The sequence below is a fragment of the Zalophus californianus genome, chromosome X (assembly GCF_009762305.2).
Source record: "Zalophus californianus isolate mZalCal1 chromosome X, mZalCal1.pri.v2, whole genome shotgun sequence".
In the NCBI taxonomy this organism is placed as follows: Eukaryota; Metazoa; Chordata; class Mammalia; order Carnivora; family Otariidae; genus Zalophus; species Zalophus californianus.
Window position 1 is genome coordinate 104,013,558 of NC_045612.1, and position 23,474 is coordinate 104,037,031.

Here is a 23,474-nt window from a genome sequence, read left to right on the forward strand (position 1 = left end):
AATACATATTTAAAAACCATTGTGGATTTAAGCATTAATGACTGCTCCAACACTAGCCACAATTTTCTTCTTCATGTTTACGGAATTCGACAGTATTGGGAAAGTTTTTCAAACAATTTCCTTTATTCTTCATTTATTTTTGTAGTACTGGAGGCTTTTGTAGCTATGGGCAACTTAACCTTAGGCCACACGTGCTAAAAATAGCTTGGGGGTGTCTGACCCTTCCTGGCTGTGTGCCTATCTGTAAGAACAGAGCTTTAATAGTTTATCCTCCTTAGCTACAATTCATTTTCCTTCTTTTCTCTTTATGATGGTATAGGGGCCAAGGGCAGGCCACCCCAAGACAGGCCACTTTGGCATGAAGATTATTCTCAGCTGAAGGCAACTGAGACCCTATGGGCTCAAGAGAAACTTTTGCCCTTCCCTTAACTACATAGAAGACTCGAAATTGAGGGTCTTTTCCAGAATAAGGGTTATTAGCAGAGGTAAGTTTTATCTGAGTGATCCATCTGTATGGCAGGGTAAACATCTAATTACCAAACATCTGTTCTTCTTCTTTTTTTTTTTTAAAGATTTTATTTTTTTATTTGACAGAGAGACACAGCGAGAGCGGGAACTCGAGCAGAGGGAGTGGGAGAGGGAGAAGCCGGCTTCCTGCTGAGCAGGGAGCCCGATGCGGGGCTCGATCCCAGGACCCTGGGATCATGACCTGAGCCGAAGGCAAGACGCTTAACGACTGAGCCACCCAGGCGCCCCTGTTACCAAACGTCTGTTCTTCTTATCATTTTGTGAATTATATTCCTTTCCTCCAAAGTCCCAGACCCCTACCCCCTTCTCCTTAGTTCAGGATGACATATATGCCTCATTTTGCCTGACTGTCTTTGGAATTTCCATGTCTGTGTGGATTCCCCACACGGACACTATTAAATTTGATTTTCTCCTGTTAATCTGTCTCATGTCAATTTGATTCTTAATTCAGGTAGAAAGAGCCTTAAGGGGACAGGAATTCTTGCTCCCTGACAAGCAATACTTAACTGTTACTCCTCCCTGTTCTAAAAAGAAATAAGTGTTGTCCAAGTGAACAGATTTTTATATGTGCCCTGTATCTTCTCTGCACTCTTTCCCTTCTTGAGAAATAATTCAGACTCTTTAAATTAGAGTATATTCAAAAGAGTGACCAGGATGGTGGAAGTACTGTAACCTCAGAAAGGAAGAAGGAATAAAAAAAACTAGGCAAGTTGAATCTAGGGAAATAAAGACTCAGAAGGACCATGGCGATGGTCAACAAACTTTTGATGGGCTGTTTTGGGAAACAGAGATTAAAAGTGTAGAACTGGGGTCAAGGGGTAGACAGACAGTGAAACAGGGATGCTTTCTGACAGGTTTTACCAGAGATAGAACTGGCTTCCTTGAGAGGGAATATGATCCAGTATAAGGTGATTGATCACTTAGGAACACGTTATGGAAGGGTTCAATTGCACAACATTTAAGTTGCTTCCAACCCTGGCAAGCTGTTTCTGTCCTTTCATAATACTTCTTTTCTCACTTCCTTCATTGACTATATATGTTAAGCTACAGAAAGAAACAATCATTGCTACCTGTCCTTACTTTTCCCCTCTACTCATATCTCCCAAAGGTAGACTATTTTAATATTGTAGTCTCCTGACAACAGAGGTGTCTGTTTTAATAGCTTTCAGTAGCATTATTCAAAGGGAATCTATTGCCCAATAAAGGGGGGGGAGCAGTCTTCAATGTTCTCTTTCTTTTTCAAACTCAAAGCGTCTAGGATTAAACATGTGCCTTGAAATTAAAATCATTATACATTTGCTGAGTAAGAGAACACCAAATATACTTGTTCCCAAAGCTGGAAAGGTTTCACTAAGCGTAATGTAGGAAAAAAACCACTTTTCTTTGTAATGTACATGAAAAATTTCTACAGTGAATGCATGGTTCCAGGTTCACAACTGTCTTGTTAAAAAAGAAAAACAAGCCCAAGCTGGAGTCATTTGCCTCCCCTCCGCAACAGCAAACCAAGACTTAATTACAGTTTTGACCTATCTCAGGAATGTGACCTTTTAAAAGTCAATCTGAAATTTCCCACATCAGCACAAGTGAGTTCATCTGCATGATAAAAAAAAAAACCCATCTGCCTTTTCCTGTCACCCACCCCCAAACAAAGTGTCCAGGCTTGAATCCTTTCTTTCTTTTGTTAATAACTTCTTGCCCCACCCTCCTTCCCATAAAAACCTTCCATTTTGAGCAACTGCTCAGAGCTGCCCAATTCATGAGTCATTTAGTAAAGCCAATTAGATTTTCAAATTTACTCAGTCGAATTTTGTTTTTTAATAGTCTCTAATGTGAAACAATTCAATATATATATTTATACATGTTTTAACCCTGTGCCTACCATGTTGGGGTTGCTGTGGAATCATTTAGTGCAGCAGATAAGGTACTCAACCACAATCTATCTTCCTTGAATTATTACTAATGAATAATAATTGAATGATAGTTTGTTAATGACTAATTGATAAATTACTGTTAATCTTGGGAAGATACTACACATGTAAAAGTTATCCAAGGCAGAAAAAACTGTCAAGAAGTACTGCCACAGGGAATTCCTCAGACATAATTCTTACACTAAAGGAAGAACCTTCAAATAAAGAACACAATCTTTGACTTAAAATTTCCTGTTATTTTTTATTGGTTTGTCAATTTCCAACAGTAATAAATAGCATTTAACTTCCTTTCTCTTGCGTACGGGCTCTGTGCCAAGCTCTTCACATTTCTTGTCTTCTTTCATCCTTAAAACACACTGAAGAGTTGCCACCATTGTTTCCCCATTGGCTAGTACCAGGAAACTGAAGCTTAGGGAAGTGAGATGCCACCCCCAAGATTTGGGGTAAAGCCCAACAAGGGATCCATATTTTACTCTAGAGCCTGAGCTAGTCACGCATTCACTGTGTTATCCACTGTGATGGCCCTAACGCTATTGTGCTTATTTTATTTAGGGTAAACTGATGTAGAAAAACCACAATATTTTTTCGGTTCCGAATTCTTTCCCTCCCATTACAGGTTTAGGACTACTCAAGCTTAGAAGGTGACACTCACCCCGTTTGTGAAGGAGAACGCTAGCATGCCGACGTCCATTTCCATTTTCAACGTAACAGGAGTAATTTCCCAAGTCACCTTCTTCTACAGAGTCCACAATTAATGAGATGGAAACTTCCTGTTCCCCGAGATGCTCCTTGAGAATTCTAAAATATAAAGCAAAACGAAACAAAAAACCCCACACAAACACACACAGACATGAAAAAGAAAAAAAGAAATTAGATGAATCTGAATCTGAGGTGAAAATACCTACAGCATCTGTGCTTCAAATTTGGCTATGGATTGATGCTATCTTAATTAAATTATATCATGCCCTTTTCCTCTTCATTTCTAATGAGGAAGCGTGTTTTTGGAGATGCTAATGAAGTTGTAGTTAATTATCTCTCTTAGCAGGACAATCACACTGTCTTAATAAAGAGGTGAGAAAGACCTTGAAGAAAAGTTTACAGACTGCTTTCCCTTTAAGGAATATGATATAGTAAAGGTGAGAGAGAAGAAATTCTAATGTCTTAGGCTGGGAGACTAATTATATAGATCAGGTTAGTTTTTTGTTTTTTTTTAAGGAAAAATAGAAAATTTCGGAGCAGTTTTGACATTTCAGTTGAAAGCTCCAGCCCGTTTTTTTTTTTTTAAATGATACAAATCAAGTGCCTATTTTAAAAGAAATATGAAATTATAAACCCATAGACTAAATGTTTTGATGAAGTCTTTAATTCTGACATTAAAATGAATGGTAAACACTAACCTCACTGTCGAAGGTTTTCATAATCTTTTAGAGCAAATGGAAAACCTCGAAGTGAGTCTCTCTTACCTGCTTCCCACCTCCACCTTTCCTTCTGTTTGGTAACTCGTGTCTGCACAATACTTCCTAATGTAGAATTAAAGAAATACACCTTTCTAGACCCTTTCTTCAGCACCCACAAAAAGCGAGGGGAAAAGTTAGGAAGTTTATTGTCCTCTTTTAACTTTAACATCCTAAAGTATATGGTTAAAAGATAACAGTGAGGGGCACCTGGGTGGCTCAGTCGTTAAGCGTCTGCCTTCGGCTCAGGTCATGGTCCCAGGGTCCTGGGATCGAGCCCAGCATTGGGCTCCCTGCTTGGCGCAAAGCCTGCTTTTCCCTCTCCCACTCCCCCTGCTTGTGTTCCCTCTCTCACTGTCTCTCTCTCTCTCTCAAATAAATAAAAAAGAATCTTTTTTTTAAAAAGGTAGTAGTGAAGTTATAAATATGAAAAATGGTACAGGAACGTTTTAGTACATATTGGATAATTGTCCATCTGGGTATTTCCGAACCCCACTGGAGTGCAATATTCTTGTGTATTTGTTGCCAGGAAGAAGATTCCAATAGAAATAACCTTAGATGACAGTTTTATATGTTTTTATTTGCTATTGCAAAACTTTTTCACTTGTACCTTTGATCAGGTTTTAAAAGTCCTCACATTTAGGAAGAGGAACTTTAGCTTAAATGTTCATATATACCCAGAAGATGTGACCTTTAGATCGGAGAATGTTTACACATGCTCAGCATTTTGATTCAATTATAACTTATTATTTATGCGCTTGCTTACGTATACTATGATTAAAGATGAGTATCTCTGTCCAAGCATAAGTTCAGTTATAATGGAATACCTCAATACTTAAAAGTAAATGAACAAGTAAGTTTTTTTTTTAAAGAGGTTTAAACATTATGCCCTCAAAATAGACGGTATTTTTTAATGGTTATTCTTTATCATCCCCACAATATTGATATTTAGACCTTAAAGTAGGACTAAAAAAGACAGTGAAAACATTTTGTGTATCTTTATCATTCCTATCAAGTGCTTTATAGCCTACTTGATGGCTCAAACATGTAAAAACATACAAAAGGAAAAGACAGAGATTGTGTTTGGTTGAGTCCTAGTACCTATTTCTTCTTAACAATTTTCTTTTTTCTTTTTTTTAAAGATTTTATTTATTAATGACAGAGAGAGACACAGCGAGAGCAGGAACACAAGCAGGGGGAGTGGAAGAGGGAGAAGCAGGCTTCCCGCTGAGCAGGGAGCCCGATGCGGGGCTCGATCCCAGGACCCTGGGATCATGACCTGAGCTGAAGGCAGACGCTTAACGACTGAGCCACCCAGGCGCCCCTCTTCTTGACAATTTTCTAAAAAAGAGCTCTTATAAACAAAAGGCACAATATCACATTTTCCACATTTGATGGTATTTTGGTCTGTCTCATACTCAGTTTATTCCTTAGTGAAAAACTCCTTTCTATTTCCCTTAAATTTTTTGCAAATGGCATTCATGTTTTGCAATTCCATAGTCAGTCTCTTAACAGTGTTTTGCTTCTTGGTGGTTCAATGTTGAGATATTTTTATTATAATAGTAACCCCCCAAAAAACAAGAAAAAAAACCCTTATTTTCCCTTAGCTTACTTTCTGTTCACTAACACAGCAAATGCTAACTTGACTGTACAAAAGAAAAAAATTATTTTACCTAATGTCACTTTCCCAAACTCGATTTTCATCCAGATCTTCAATAAACTTCTCTCCTTTCATCCAGTAAATTAAAGGACTGACATCTCCACTGTACCCAAAGAAAGCTCTGCAGGTTAGATTAGCTGAGTCGCCTGCAGAGAGAAGTGATGGAAATGTGTTATAAAACTATTTGTACACTCTTCTTTTAGGCAAACTGGCAGGTAACATTTTAATCACTTCATTGATTTAATAAAACATTTACCTAAAACGTTTTTTCAGCTATTTTTAATCTCTGTCAAATTTATAGACTATGTGCTTTTGACAGCTTGTTTAACGAAATAGGAGTTACTTATAAGATTTTGAGGAAGATCGGTCAGCTATTTTTGAGAAGGTTCTTCCAGTTATGCTTGCCTCAGGTGTTTACGCGATTAGATTTAGGTTATGAATTACTGGGACTGATACCACAGAGGTGATGTGCCCTTCTCAAAGTGTGATATCAGAGGGTACATGATGTTAGTAATTACAAGATTTCACAGGGCAGGTAGAAGGTGTTTCTCAGTCCTGAATGTGGAAAATTGAAAGGAAACAAAATCTTTCGATGGGGAAGAGAACTGTAAATCCAGGAGCCCCTAAAAATGTTATTAAAACATTTTCACCGTATATGGAATAATGTTCTAATTAAGGAAACCAACATATGCTCAGGTAGAAACGCACATTTTAAAAAACAAATGAAGAACTCATGAGAATAAATACTTGGGATTTTTATTAGATGTAAAATCAATGATGCTACTGTGGAGATTAGTTTCTTTCAACAGGCTCCTCAGGAGAGACCACTGTAATGATGAAGACAGATTGGTCGATTACTTAATAAGGTAAGTGGAGTCCCTGACTAAAAGGCAGAAGTTAATTTAATGCCTGCGAAAGTAAGGTTTATTTCTGGACACTTAGGCCATTTTGCAAACACCTGGTTTCCCCAAGCCTTAGCTGGCATTAGAGAACTGAAATACTCCAGTACATACTAGTTTTAAGATCTTGGTGCCTCCAAGTGGAGTCAGAAAATGGGCGATGAGATGGGGAGCCGTAAGGGCCTACTCCAGCTTGGACTGGGGCAAGGAAACTCTTAGGGTATGTAGTGTGCCAAGGGCAAGCTGCCCCAAGATGGGCCACTTTGGCATACTGATTATTTTAAATAAAAATTACTTAAGAGACAGCCCATACAAGAAGGACATTCAGACTCTCCTCTGTCTCCGTGAAAGCACAAAATGAATCTCCCATGTGAAAGGTACCCTCCCTGTACCAGAAAGTAAAGAAGACACCCTTATCATCAGAGACAGAGAATTTAGAGCTGAGAAGGCTGTAAAAACAACCCTTGTTTACTTTTTACCAGTATTCGACCGCAGCCCAAATCTGTTTAGAATTCCTAACTGAAGCTCTCAGAATTAAGTTTTCTTTGTCCTGTCAATTTCTCACAGATTTATTACGTCTTTGTCTAAAAAGCATAAAAACTGCCTGCCTTGGTCATTTCTTTAGGAATCAATTTCATTATTGGGCCTCCATGAGTACATAATAAAACTTTGGTTTTTTTGTCCTGTAAATCTGTCTCATGCCAATTCCTATTCCTGCAGGAAGACATTGAGTGGTAGAGGAAGGATTTTTCCTTCCCCTCAGGTACTTTAAGAGGGGCTGAAAACTGAGCCCCAGTGACACCTTTGTTGGCCTCTGAAGCAAACAGATTTTCTCAATTTCATAAATTCTTGAGAAGATTCTAAAGGACCCTGATAACTAAATGACCTTGAGGTGCAAAGAAGGAGCGTCCTAAAGACTGGAAACCTCAGAGCTAAGCTATGAGTTAATAGTGAATATCTCCTTAAATTGTGCTTATGAGTGATTGCATGAGTATATCTACTTGCAATGACATATCTGATAAAGGGTTAAATCCAAAATCTATAAAGAACTTATAAAACGCAGTATCCCAAAACAAATAATCCAATTAAAAAATGGGCAGAAGACGTGAATAGACATTTTTTTCAAAGAAGACATCCAGATGGCCAACAGACACATGAAAAGATGCTCAACAGCACTCATCATCAGGGAAATACAAATCAAAACTACAATGAGATATCCCCTCACACCTGTCAGAATGGCTAAAATTAACAACACAAGAAACAAGAGTTATTGGCGTGGATGTGGAGAAAGGGGAACACTCTTGCCCTGTCGTTGGGAATGCAAACTGACGCAGCCACTCTGGAAAACAGTCTGGAGGTTCCTCACAAAGTTAAAAATAGTTGTAGGCAATTGTACCACTAGGTGTTTACCCAAAGAATACAAAATACTAACTCGAAGGGATACATGCATCCCAATGTTTCCACTGACTGATGAATGGATAAAGAATATGTAGTGCATATATATATATATATACATATATATATATATATATATATAACAGAGTATTACTTAGCTATAAAAAATGACATCTTTCCATTTGCAATCACATGGATGGAGTTAGAGTATTATGCTAAGCAAAATAAGTCAGTCAGAGACACACACATACCGTATGATTTCACTCATATGTGGAATTTAAGAAAGGAAACAAACAATCATCGGGGAAAAAAAGAGAGTGGTAAACCAAGAAACAGACTCTTAACTCTAGAGAACAAACTGCTGGTTACCAGAGGGGAGGTGGTGGGGGGATGGGTAAAACAGGTGATGGGGATTAAGGAGGGCACTTGTGATGAGCACCGGGTGATGTATGGGGTGCTGAATCACTATATTGTATACCTGAAACTAATATAACACTGTATGTTAACTAACTGGAATTCAAATAAAAACTTAAAAAAATAAATTCTATTCTCCAAGTTCTACAATAAGAACATGTTATTGGATAAAATTAATATCATTATCTTAACTATGTCCATTGTGTAAAAACAATTCATAAATTCTTGCTCATCTAATATTTCTAAGATGGCATGATATAGCTTTCTCCTTTTATCTCTGTTTATTCTGCATGTTCTCCAAGTAAGTGATTCCTCATGGATTTTGGTCCTATACACAATAGTCATCATTAGTGACAAGATATGCAAAATCCAGAAAATGTCTACAAGCTTTTACGAGGCAAAATGGAGCTCTAAGTAGGTTCCTTTATTATTATTTTTTGTATATAAATATTTCCTAAATATTTTAATATGTAATCTCCCCCTTCCTGGGAGACTATTTGCATTACAAAATGGATAAACTGAATGCCAACTTACTGACTGGAAATTAACTGTGGATTTCTATGGGAAGTGTCAATCCAATGTTACAAAACAATTTTAAATCTAATATTCTTTGCTTTTACCTTTTTATAAGAGGGCCAGCTTTTATGCAACTGAACTACCTGTTACAGTGTCAAGGTAGTCATGTATTCAACAGTAAATCTCAAAATACTAGCTGGTGTGATGATTAACATTACATACCAACAGAATGAACACACATTACAGAGTTTTACATTTTTATATCTCAATAATTCACATAATCTGTCTTTTAAGAGATCAAGTTTTAGTTTTTAGGGGGGAGTTAGTGACAATACTTTGGGATCACATAAGGAATAGTCACTGCGAAGCTTGGATTATTTCCACATAATTTCTTAAAAGGTGATAGCAGTGACTATAGATCACTTTGCTCTTTATCAATATGATAGGAAACTTTTCAAGGCGGAGATTAAGTAGAAAGCCTGATAAGGTGGAAAACATATTTTTTACTTTTATAATTTACATGCATCAGTATGTGTGTAGGGGGAAGAGTGAGAGAGATGGAGAGAGAGTGAGAGACAGAGAGAGGGTTAGATTGGGGAGCTGTCAGCTGCCTCTCAATGTAATCAGGATAGAAAGTCAACTTGAGCAGAGCTCTGTTCTGTGAAGAGATGTTTGAGTGGTTTCTCTCAATTACACCTACTTGTGTGGCTGCACAAAAGGAGACCATGCCCCTTCTTAAGCACAGGCATGCTAGCAGGAAAGGACAGCAGAAACCCAGTGGAGTCAGTCCTGAGAGAAGTGACAGGTAAAGTCTGGCTCACACCTGAGACTACCCAAGTGTCTAAGTGTTGGGGAGGAAAGCTGTGTCTACCCAGTAAGTACTGGCTAATCACATGAGTGTCAGGGAACTGTGACTTTGGACCCCAAGTGTGTATTACCTGTGTTTGAAAGCAGGAATAAAGAACTATCATCCCTTCCTGTCAGGTCAAAGAACTGAGAGGTGATGGAAATTCCTGGGGCAGGGTGGGACCTGGGTAGAGAGGATGCGCTTCCACCCAATAAGGGCAGATGGAAATTAATAAGGGCAGATAAGAAAATTAGGAAAACAGAATGGGGAGATTTTATTTAGGGAATTAGGCAGTTAGGAAATAGGAATTAAGAAATTCAAAATGATACGACTGTGTTTATACCTTGGGCTGATGAAGCAGGACATGTCAGTTATATAATAGGTTTTTAGCATCTGAGTTCTAGCAGCAGTCCATCCATGATTCATTTCACATTCTCATGCTTTTTAACGTTATATTCTTTGCTTTAAATTTTCCTCATTTCTATTTCTCCCCAAAAAATGACTTGGCTTTTCTAGAAATAGTCATTCTGTCTTTTCTCCTCCCATAGCCCTCGACATATCTGTATTTTATCATAATATATTCTTTACAATATATGGTTTGTTTGCATGACTAACCCAACAACTAGAGTATTTATTCCCCAGAGGCAGAAATTATACGTGTATTTACCTTTGTATATTACTAGGACTCATTACAGTGGCTTGAATGTGTTAAGAACTCAATAAATACTTTCAAATTAATAACCTGCTTAATATCTCTTGTACTTGCATTTTCCCTTGGTTCCTTTTTTTTCAAAAGCTTCATTAATTAAAGGTTACATGTCTACAGCCTATCTCAACAGGCTAAGTCTGTCTTGTAAACTAGCCTTCAACATTGCAAATGCAGAGCCTCATTCAGATGTTATTTGACTTGTAGGCTGGAGCTGGTTCATACCAGCTTGTAGGAGTCAATTACTACAGTTTTCAGAAATTCTGTAAGCAGGTTGTTAAACACAGTCATTATTAAAAAGCAAATTATAGAAACTTACAATGACCTATAACTGTATTTTTTAAAAAGATTGTATTTATTTGAGAGAGAGCGCGTGAGCAGGGGGAGGAACAGACTCCCTGCTGAGCAGGGACCTGACTTGGCTTGATCCCAGGACACTGAAATCATGACCTGAGCCGAAGGCAGTTGCTTGACTGACTGTGCTACCCAGGTGCCCCCTAATTATACTGTATTAAAAACAAAGGTGCCCCCTACTTATACTGTATTAAAAACAAAGGTATTAGACATTCAAAACTCAAAAATTCCTAATTATTTTTGCTATATTATTCATCTATAGTATCTGTATGGCAGAAATACTATATAACAGTTTGCCACTGCACATCTTTTCCCAGCTGCACATTTAGTGAGATTATGCTGGCAGCTTGCTATCAGCCATGGTGGGAGTTTTTACCCCATAAGTTGCCAAATGCTACAAATCAACCCATGATTTATTGTTTTGTTATCTGTCTATACTTAAGACAACATGTAGAAAATGTTAATAATGCAGATTAAACTTCCAAGTGTCATGTCTACAGCTGTTAGATTGGTAAAAGCACAAACACAAAAATTCCTCTAATATCCAAAATCTATAATCTGATTCAGCAGAAAAAGTTGCTTATATCATTGATGAACAAATAAAGTTCTGACAGATGTTTCCAATGTCTCACTCCTATTTGCCAATGTAAATTAAAGTATCAAAACCACTTAGATGTCAGACTTATACTTGGAGAACCCACTGTTAAACATTTATCAGCACACCACTCCCTTCAAAACTGTTCTCTCAGAGGGGTGCCTGGGTGGCTCAGTTGGTTAAGCATCCGACTCTTGGTTCCGGCTCAGGTCATGATCTCAGGGTCGTGAGATTGAGCCCCACACTGGGCTCCACTCTCAGTAGTCTGCTCAAGATTCTTTCCCTATCTGCTTGCACTCTCTCTCTCTCAAGTAAGTAAATAAATAAATAAATAAATAAATAAAATCTTAAACTAGTCTCTCAAAGAAACTACATACATATTTTAATAGCTATATTGAGATATAATTCACATAATCAATTTATCCATGTAAATGGTTTTTAGTATATTTACAGAACCAGCAGCACAATCAACTCTAGGATACTTTCATCACTCCAAAAAGAAATCCTGAATCAATTAGTCACTAGTCATTTCACCCCAATCGTCCCCAGCCTTTGACAACCACTAATCTACTTCTCTATGGATTTGCCTATTTTGGACATCTTATCTAAATGGAATCACACAGTATGTAGCCTTTTGTGTCTGGCTTCTTTTGCTTAGCTTAATGTTTCCAAGGTTCATCCATGTTACAGCATATATCAATACTTCATTCTTCTTTGTGGCTAAATAATATTCCATTGTATGGATATACTATGTTTTGTTTATCCAGTCATCAGTTGATGGACACTTGAGTTCTCTTTGGCTGTAATGAATAAAGATGCTTTGAACACTCCTGTACAAATTTTTGTGTGAACGTAAATGATATAATTTCTCTTGAGTGGAATCTAGAAGTAGAATTTCTATCTAAAAGTGGAATTGCTGGGTCCTAAGATAATTCTATGTTTAAATCTTTGAGGAATTGCCAACTTGGATTTCCAAAGTGGCTATACCATTGTACATTCTCACCAGCAATGTATGAGGGTTTCAACTTTCCCACATGCTCACCAAAACTTGTTATCTGTCTTTTTGATTATATCTTTCTAGCGAGTGTGAAGTATTGTGTCTTTGTGGCTCTTACCATTCATATTAAACAACACTTTATTAAACGAGAAGTTTTTATTACATATCATTATTTTATTAATAACCAATGTTGTTCAAAATTATAAAAACAATATCAGAATAAAAAGGCTTTTATTAGACCAGAGAATGTAATTGTCACCATCATACCTAAAATTCTTATTTCCCCACTGTTGTGTTGTAGATCCTCTGATGGGTTTATCGTTTTAGCTGAGAATTTATGCAATCAGAATAAATTATCAAAGGCTTACAGTCTTTAAGAAAAACTAAGAAGAGTTATTTCCAAATGTTTAAAAGTAGACAAATTTTAAACAAGAGGTTAATATAAACGGGACCCACAGGCTCATCTCCTTTAAATTCAATACAAGGACACCTATCAGCATCACTTTTATATGATAATTTCTTTGTAGTTTTGCCAAAGTAATAAGACATGAAACAATAGTAAGGTGCTTTAAAAGGATGATAAAAGTATTACTTGAAGATATTAAAATTGCATACTTCACCAATTCAGAAGGACTTTTTTCCTAAAGATTTTATTTATTTATTTGACAGAGAGAGACACAGTGAGAGAGGAAACACAAGCAGGGGGAGTCGGAGAGAGAGACGCAGGCTTCCTGTGGAGCAGGGAGCCCGATGCAGGGTTTGATGGCAGGACCCCAGGATCATGACCTGAGCCGAAGGCAGACGCCCAACGACTGAGCCACCCAGGCGCCCCTCAGAAGGACTTATATTTTTACTTTCTTGGAAGAGTTCTTTCTTTCAAATGTCCAAATATAAGAAATACCTCTCACCAGCAAAGTTTTAAAATTTGGCCTTTTGATATAACAGACTTTTGTATTTGTATTACAAAATGTAAACATCTGTACACTTTGAGTTATTCTAGATGCAGTCTGTGCAGTCTGAGTTATTTTAAACAGAATCATATAAAATATGTCAATATCATGTAAAAATATGACTCATCATTCCTATAGAACAAATGGGAGTGCATGTGGTAATGTTTAGTGAGGGGGCTATCCATCCTCTCAATAAATTTGGACAGAAGTTTATATCCAGAAGAAAAACATACACTTAAGAAGAAACTCAAGAGCCAGAATATGCAAAATAAAAACAATAGAGAATGCAGGTATAAAGAGCATTAATTCTAAAATCATTAAAAGCTTGCTTATGAAATTTTAAAATGAGACACAGTCTGCCTAATATGAAATTGTAGGATGATCTAATTCAGCATGTTGGGACCCTGTGGCAATAAACAATTGAAGAAAGCAATTCAGGAGAGAAAAGTTTTCATTACAGGGTAAATTTGGAAGTCTGACAAATTTGTTTTTATTTTAAGTAGATGATTTGTAGGAAATGAATGTACTTTTGTTTTAGCTAGTTAATGTGATTTTAAATTATTTTTTCTTTTATCTTATTCTCTAGGAGTCACTGATTTTTATAATGCTTTTGTCAGCCTTAAGAAGAAAACCCTATGGTTAGCTATGGTCTATGACGTCTAAAAATCAATATCATACATAATTTCTATAGTAATGAAATAGAAAATAGTAAAAATCTGATTTACATTAGCAATAAACAAATAAATTGTAATGAGAAATGGTTGTGAATAAAAGAACCACAAAATCATATCAAGTCAGATTAAAGTTTTATGAAATATATATATACATAAAATTTGCAAATTCTTGGTTGGAAAAACTGAGTATTTTTAAAGTCCATGTTAGATTTAATGTTACTGCTAATAAAAATCTAATAAGTTGTAGAATTCAACAAAATGATTCTATATTCATTTATAAATTTAAGTAGATAGCCATTGTCAACAACTATCCTTAAAAGAAAGCATAATGATAGTAGCAGGGTACAGCATGTGGATGGTCCAAACAAAGAGCAAAATGCTTTGATTTTTGTATATTCTTTTAAAAATAAAAATTGGATACATTTAAGGTGTACAACATGATGATTTTGTATACACACATATACACACATATAGTGAAATGATTACTATAGTCTGGCTAATTAACATATCATCTCCTCACAGTTACTTTTCTATTTTTTTGTGGTAAGAACACCTGGAATCTGCTCTCCTTGCAAATGTCCAGCATTCAGTATAGTATTTTTAACTATAGTCATCATACTGTACATTAGATCTCTAGACTTGTTCATCTTAAATAATGGTAACTTTGTATCCTTTGACCACCTCCCCACCCCTGGTAACCACTGTTCTGCTCTTTCCTTTTATGTACATGGCTTTTTTAGATTCCACATATAAGTGAGGTAATGCAGTTTTCTTCTTTCTGTATCTGGTTTATTTCACTTGGTGTAATGTTTTCCAGGCTGATCCATGTGGTTGCAAATGCCAGGATCTCCTTTTTTAAGGCTGAATAAATTCCACCTCATATATATACACTTTCACAATTACTTAATCCATTCATCCAACAATGGGCACTTAGGTTGTTTGCACATCTTGGCTATTGTGAATGGCTAGTAGGTATATGAAAAGGTACTCAACATCACTAATCATCAGGGAAATGCAAATCAAAACCACAATGAGATATTACCCCACAGCTTTTAGGATGGTCATATATGATAACAAATGTTCACATATATAAAAGATAACAAATGTTGACAAGGATGGGGAGAAAAGGGAACCCTTTTACACTGTTGGTGGGAATGTAAATTGGTACAGACATTATGGAAGAACAGTATGGAGTCTCCTTAAAAAATAAAAACCAGAATTATAATCCAGCAATCACTCTTCTGGGTATACTCCCAAAGGAAATAAAATCACTACCTGGAAGAGATATCTGTACTCCCTGGTTTATTGCAAAATGTACTTTTAAAACAATAAAAGTAACAAGATTTTGTCCCTCTGGCAGACACATAGCTCTTTGGAATGAATTGTAATGCTCAGAAATGGTATCAGACTTAATGACGGGCAATGAGTTATCAGAATGGAATTATGATCTGGAAACAAAAATTAATTTCATGATACAACAAAAAATTGGGGTTTATTAAATAGTTAAATATTATTGTAAAACAAATAAAAAGGATAAAATTTATTATTTTATAAGTCTGTGGAGGAAAAATTTCTTAGAATTAGTCTAGAGGGGCGCCTGGGTGGCTCAGATGGTTAAGCGGCTGCCTTTGGCTCAGGTCATGATCCCGGGGTCCTGGGATCGAGTCCCGCATTGGGCTCCCTGCTCGGTGGGGAGCCTGCTTCTCCCTCTGCCTCAGCCTCTCTCTCTCTCTCTCTCTCTCTGACTCTCATGAATAAATAAATAAAATATTAAAAAAAAGAATTAGTCTAGAAATTACAAGCAAGTTCGAGATTGACTTATTTGAATATATAATTAGTAAAATTTCAGTAGAATAGAAAATAATAGAAAAGTAAGACAACAGAGAATGATTATAAGTTTTTCTTTATTGTGTTTGCTATCTAACATGTGACTGAGTATGTTTTCAATTAAAAACAAAAAATAATATAACAAAAAAAACAAAAAATAATAAGAACCTTTAACAGTACCTACAAAGGTCATTAATAGATTAGTATTTCAGATACTCAACTTGAAACCAGAAAGCCAGATTTTGATGGAAACTAGAGGAAAGGTTATTATATGGAAATTATTCAGCCTTAAGAAAGGAGATCCTTTCATTTGCAACCACACGGATCAGCCTGGAAAACAATTAACCTTGTCTATTTTTGTAAATTTCCACTAAGTTTCATACCAAGTTTTATGTTATACTCCCAGATCTTCTACAATTATCATTTCGCTTAGACAAATATGGCTCCAGATTTTGCATTTTTTTCTTACTTTAGTTAAGCCAGTGAGTTTCAAACTTATTGACAAAAATCTTACCCTTCCCCCCCGCCCCCCCCCACCCCAGATTCTGACTCCACAATTGTGGAGGGTTATAGGGATTTTCATTTTTAACAAACACTCCCAGGTGATTGTCTTCCAAGTGGTTACAGTTAACTGTCTGGAAAAGATTCTTTTTACCTTGGACTTTGTTTAAAGTGGAATTGGGGCTCAGGAAAGCAACAAAATTGAAAAACATTTAGGCAGGGCCCTCAAGCAGGAAGAAAGGACAGGGAGGCTAGGGAAGAGGAAAAGATAGGTTCATAATAATGACAGTGGTGGGTAGAGAGGTAGCTGGTGTAGACAAGAAGTAGGAAGTACAACTGGGTCACCGATGACTGGATCCAAGGTACAGAAATACATTCTCTTTCCTAAGGAATGTAGGAAAAAATTGTGTTTCAGTGGAAAACTACTCATTTATCAACTGCACACCTTTCTGAGTTATCAGATTCCAGCTCTTTACTGCCTTTGAACTGTTTTTCGACTCTAAATTGTTGGTAACTGATATGATTTGACTTCATTTTTCCTCTGCTCTCCTAGCTCCTTCCCACCCTCAAACCAGGGAAAAATCAATTTTTTTCTCTACTTGGAATTCATCTCAACATTCCTTTATTCTGCATAAATCTGTTGTTCTGACTTTACCTTTGAACTGGTCATAACATCTGCCTGGCGTCTTCTTCATATAATATGAACAAAATTTCTCTAACATGTATGAAAGTCATGATTATATATATTTTTGAAAGTTATCTGTCAACAGGAATACAATACATTGCTTATCACTGCCATTAAAATAATGACACATGATATATGTATATATACATTATATATCTTTGACATTTGTTTGATTACTGAAGGATTTTATGAACATTCTCTGGAGAATGTAAGAATTAGCAATGTAAATTTATCTTTACTCTAAGTTCAGACTATTTCACTTATTATCAAAAGAAACTCCAACTTTTCTGTCTTTTTGGTCTCTAATTTGCTGTAACATGAAATTTCTGATAATCTATTCCTAGCACGTGATTCAGAGGGTCAAGCACCACAGCTCTTCCTTTTCCTCTTCCATTTAGATATTGAAAAAAACACCTTCAGTCTCATCTCTGATACCCAAGTGATAGCGCTAATACTATTTACTACACTTACTCAGAAATACAGGAAATTATCATCAGAATTTCCCAAGTTATAGAGAAGAGAGAGACACATTAATTTAATTTTCCTCTCAATTTTGTTTCTTTGTTTTCCTTCAAATAATAACAGAAAAATTTAAGCTATGGCCTAGGGAGCCACACACATCAAATATATCAGTCAGCCAGAGCTGTAATCCTGAAGATAATGGTGTTCTTGCTGTCTCAAGTTGGTATCCGTGAAAGCTACAGTAGAATGCACTAAATGCTTCTGCTGCCTTTTTGGTAAAAAGGTGCACTATCAGCTCAATCTTACCAGGTTCAGAAGGAAGCATTTGAAAATTGTTCATAAAAAATCATTTGCTATCTAAAATGAGAACAATGCTTGTCATAGGGTAGGCTTTCAAGCAGGCCAGTGTGAAGGGGACTTAGAGGAAAAATAATACATTTTCCCTTCAACCAGTGGATTCCAACAGGCAGCAGGGACACTTGTTATTCAGGGTAACCTAATTAGGTATCATTTGACCATTTCTAATACTGCTGAGAGCAGAGACTGTCCACTAGAGGACACTCTCTAACATTTAAAAATAAAAAACTCTCCTTTTTAATTAAAAGAAAATTTCTTCTCTAATTAAAAAGCATCAATATCCAGAGGTCTTACTCAGAATTAGGAAATGGTGAGCATTTTGTTCTTTTTTTTCTTTGCCATGTGTCAAACACCATTTATTTTCTCATTTATTCATGAACAACTCTTGATTCCAGGGAAATTAATATATCCGGACTTAGTTGAGAGTGAACTGTTTACAGTCTCCCATATTGACAGAAAATTCTGTGGAGAGGAATAAGAGATTTAGCCAATGGATTTCTCAAATTTTCTGGGAGGGGCATAGAACATAACCAGATATTCTTTTATATTTTATATACATAAAGTTGTGATCTGTGTGGGTTTTTGTTTGTTTTTGCTAGCCCAATGTCCCTTTTTGTGGTAAACGAAATCCCACCTTCTTCATCTGAGAGAACTGCTTTTCCAAGCCTCAGGCAATCATAGTACCCTATCCTCTTGGTTATGGTGACTGACATTAGTGTAGCCAGTGGTTGGCTACAGCAGTTGGTATGTGACCCAAATGCCACCAATCAGAATCCTTCCCTATTTCAATAGGCGGCACAAGACCACTGGACATCTGTATACACTACAAAGTGATCACCACCAAAAGTCGAGTTACCATCCATCACTGTGCAATGAATTCCCTTCATCCATTAAGCCCATCCCCAACCTCCTTCCCCTCTGATGACCACCAATTTGTTCTCTGTCTCTATAAGTTTGTGTATTATTTTCTTTGTTCATTTGTTTTGCTTTTTTAGATTTCACATATGAGTGAAATGATACAGTATTTGCCTTTGTCCATCTGACTTAACTCACCTAGCATAATACCCTCAAGGTTCATGCATGTTCTTGAAAATGGCAAGACTTCATTCATATTTATAGCTGTTTAGTATTTTATTATATATATGGGTGTATATATATTTATTATATATAATATAACCCCTTTATCCATTCATCCATAGGTGGACATTCAATCTTCTTAAATTTACTGAGAATTGTTTTGTGGCCTAACATGTGATCTACACTGGAGAATGTTCCATGTGCACTTGAGAAGAATGCATATTCTGCTGTCTTTGGATGGAATGTTGTATCTATTAAGTCTATCTGATCTAATGTATCCCTTAAAGCCAATGTTTCCTCATTGATTTTTTTTAAAGACTTTATTTATTCATTTGACAGACAGAGACACAGCAAGAGAGAGAACACAAGCAGGGGGAGTGGGAGAGGCTTCCCGTGGAGCAGGGAGCCCCATGCGGGGCTCGATCCCAGGACCCTGGGGTCGACGCCCAATGATTGAGCCACCCAGGCGCCCCTCCCCATTGATTTTCTGTCTAGATGATCTATCCAGTGATATGATGCAAGTGGGGTGTTAAAGTCTCCTCCTATTATTGTATTGTTGTATCTCCCATTAGGTACATTAACATTTGCTTTAAATATTTTGGTGCTCCTATGTTGGGTGCACATATATTTATAAAGGTTATATTCTCTTGTTAGATTGACCTTTTTTATCATTAGTAATGACCTTTGTTTTTTTACTAATTTTTGTTTTAAAGTCTATTTTGTCTGATATGAGTGTATCTATAGCACTTTTCTTTTTGTTTCCATTTGTATGAAATATCTTTTTCCATCTCTTCCCTTTCAGTCCATGTGTGTCCTTCTGAAGTGAGTCTCATGTTGGCAGCATAGGGATGGGGTCTAGCCCCTCCATGTCTTTTGATTGGAGAATTCAGTCCATTTACATTTAAAGTAATTACTGGTAGGTACGTACTTATTGCCATTTGGTTGTTTTCTGGCTGTTTTTATAGTTCCTCTCTGTTCCTTTCTTCTCCCCTTCTCTCTCACCTTGTGGTGTGACAGCTTTCTTTAGTGTTACATTTCAATTCCCTTCTCATTTTCTTTTGTGTTTTTACTCTAAGTTTTTACTTTGTAGTTACCATGACATTTGCATATAACTTCCTATATATATATATAATGGTAGGTTTTATGTTGATAGGAACTTAAAAATTGAATACATTCCAAAACTTTACATTTTTAATGCCCTACTTTTTGCATATTTTTATTTTATGCATCCCTGAACAAATTATTGTAGTTTCAGTTTCTTTTGCTATTTTTGCCTTTTAATCCTCATACTTGTTTCATAAGTCATTGACCCACTATCTGTACTATATATTTACCTTTTCCAGTGAGGGTTTTACATTTGTATTGTTTCTTGTTCTTAATTAGTGCCATTTCTTTTCAGCTTAAAGAAGTCCCTTTAACATTTCTTGTAAGGCCAGTTTAGTGGTGATGAAGTCCTTCAGATTTTGTTTATCTGGAAAACTCTTTTTTTTTTCCCCAAGGTTTGTTTTATTTATTTATTTATTTATTTATTTATTTATTTATTTATTTATTTATTTATTTATAGAGAGAGTGAGAGTAGGGGCAGAGGGAGAGGAGAGAGAGAGAATCTCAAGCGGACTCTGCACTGAGCAGGGAGCCCGGCATGGGGCTCCATCTCATGACCCTGAGATCATGACCTGAGCTGAAATGAAGAGTCAGACAGTTACCCGATTCTTAACGGCCATTCAGTTGCCTCTATCTGGAAAACTCTTAATCTCTCCTTCAATTCTGAATAATAACCTTGCTGGGGAGAGAATTCTTGCTTGAAAGTTTTTTTCTTTCAGCACTTGAAATATTTCATGCCACTTTTTTCTGGCCTGCAGAGTTTCTGCTGAAAAATCCACTGATAGCCTTCTGGGATTTCCTTTGTACATAACAATTTGTTCTCTTGCCACTTTTAAAATTCTCTCTTTAATTTCAGCATTTTAATTATACTGTGTTTTGGTGTGGCTTTCTTTGGGTTCACATTTTTTGGGAACTCTCTGGGCTTCCTGCACAAGGATGTCTCGGTCCTTCCCCAGATGAGGGAAATTTTCAGCCATTATTTCCTCAAAGAAGTTTTCTGGCCCTTTCTCTCTCTTTTGTCTTTCAGGGACACCAACATGTGAGTAATATTTTGCATGATGTTGCTCCAACGGTCCCTTTAAGCTATCTTCACTTTTTAAAATTCTTTTTTGTTTTTCCTGCTCTGCCTGAGTGAATTCCACTGTTTTGTCTTCCAGCTTTGATGATCCATTCTTCTGCTTCAACCAGTCTATGTCAAACCCCGCTAGTGTATTTTTCAATTCAGTTATTGCATTCTTCAGTTCTGTAACTTCTGTTTGGTACTTTAGTATATTTTCTATCTCTGTTAAAGTTCTGACTGTGTTCATCCACTCTCCTGAATTTGGTGAGCATTTTTATGACCATTACTTTGAACTTTTTATCAGGTAGGTTGCTTATCTCTGTTTCATTTAGGTCTTTTTCTCTGATTTTTTTCTTGATCTTTTATTTGGAATATATTCCTCTGTCTCCTCATTTTGTCTGTGTTTCTGTGTTTATTTCTATGTATTATGCAAATCAGCTACCTCTCCCAGTCTTGAGGGAGTGGTCTTATGTAGGAGATGTCTCATGGCTCAGAAATGGTATCCTCCCCGGCCACCACAGCCAGGTGCTCAAGGGGTGTCCCCTATGTGAGTTGCATGTGCCCACCTGCTGTGGTGAAGCCGTGGCTGTGGTGCAAGGGTGAAAGGGACTCTTGCCCAGCCCAGCTGTTAACACATGACTGTGATTCAGGGGTGGGCTGGGCCCTCAGTGGGGCATGACCTTTGGTGCTAACAAGTCAATGGGGAGAGTTCCAAAATGAAACTTGCTAGCACTGGCATTAACAATTTAAAATGAGATCACAAAAATGATGCCCAGTGATCCAAAATGACACTTGCGAGTGTCTCTGTTTTCTTTCTGGCAGATACTTTAAGATTAGTAAGTGGGCCTTCTTCACATATGGTCTAGGTACTTTTCAAGCTGGTGTTTTTGCCTGGGTCTCATGGCAGGTGAGTCTGTGTGTGAGCCCTTTAAGAGCAGATTTCCCACTCCCTAAAGTTCTATGATTTTCCTCAATGTAATCCCTATTGCTTTTCAAAGCCATGTGTTTTGGGGGCTCGTCTCTCTTGTGCAGGATCTAGAAGTTAGGGTGCCTGATGTAGAGCACAGACACCTTGGTTCTCAGAGACAATGTTCCATATTTTGGAGATCTCTTCTGATTGTAGACTGCTGTGTGTAGTGTATGTTTTGTGAAACCCATCTTTGCTCTTCTTATCTGTTTTGATGCTGCCCTTTATCCTTTGTTGCGGAAGATATGTTTATATAGTTTTCAGTGTTTTTTTGAGGAAATTATTTCATACGTAGCTGTAAATTTGTTGTACCCATGGGAGAAGGTGAGTTCAGGATCTTCCTATGCCACCATCTTGAACCCTCCTCTCATGAGCATTTTGTTCTTAAATAAGATGTTGAATGGTAGGGGAATTTTAATTTCATTTGCACCAGTAATCATGCATATTAAAATTATTGCATGATCATGGTAAAGATAAATGTTTTGCCAGATTCTCCATTTAAGATAAAAGCAAAGCAGTTTACAGATCATATTTATCTTTTGTCATTGGTTACACTGAATGGCTCTTCTTCCAGAAAGCTGTATTTAGAAATGAAGACTCTTCCCCTGCCTGTTACTGCCACTTACACACACACACACACACACACACACACACACACACACACACACACACACACACACACACACACACAAATAAAGTTCCTTTGGAACCTCCTCAAGACATTTTACCCAAATAAGTATCAGGACCTATGGTATACAATAGTTGCCACAAAGACTTCTTTGGAAATCAGAGATTTCTCTAAGGATTCCAAAAGAAAGGAAAGAAATGCAAGGGGTAGATTATAATAAGACTGTAGTTGAGAATGTTATTCCTGTAAGATATAACAATCTCTGCTCAAATTTCAAGAGAACAAAATCACAGAAAACAAGTCATACACTTTTAAATTTACTAACCATATTTCAGCTGTAGTGTCAGGTTTCTTTATGAACATTTTTTTATACTGTCTTACAACACATTTCTGTAGCTTTTCAGAACAACTTATTTGGCTGGCAATAGATTACAAGAGGATCTAAGTAACCACAAACAGTTTGAAATTAATTACTATACATCCCTAGTACACATGTGAGTGCTCACGAATTGTTACCAATTATTACTATTACTAGTATAACTATTATTATGGGACTTAAACTTTTCTCTAAGTGATGACTTGTAGTTCATGCATCCAGGAAGACCAAATTATGACTTTCAGGAATCTGAGGGCTCCATACAGGGCTTCGGATAAATAGATGAGGATATTTCCTAAACTAATAAGATGAAGTGGGACAGTGGCAAAACCCCTCCAGGATGGAGAGAAAAATCTCATGCATTTGAAAGGAAAGGGTGTACAAATGGAAATATTATTACTGCATCATGTTTTGGTAGTTCAAAGATGATTGTAAGGACTCACACCGTAGCTCCTGATGGCTGTCTTCTATCTGCGGAATACAAACGTTTATGGCATCTCGAACAATCAGGGG

At 36.7% G+C, this 23,474-nt stretch overlaps 1 protein-coding gene across 1 annotated transcript in view; it reads right to left on the reverse strand.

Annotated features, from left to right (window-relative positions):
* The window catches only part of IL1RAPL1 (interleukin 1 receptor accessory protein like 1), a 1,385,574-nt gene that overhangs the window by 47,654 nt on the left and 1,314,446 nt on the right, over positions 1-23,474 (reverse strand). The window contains exons 7-8 of the mRNA XM_027608280.1: positions 5,584-5,716; positions 3,109-3,254 (exon numbers count right to left, since the gene is read on the reverse strand). Of these exons, the coding sequence (XP_027464081.1) occupies positions 3,109-3,254; positions 5,584-5,716 (279 nt within the window). The remainder of the gene's footprint in view (positions 1-3,108; positions 3,255-5,583; positions 5,717-23,474) is intronic.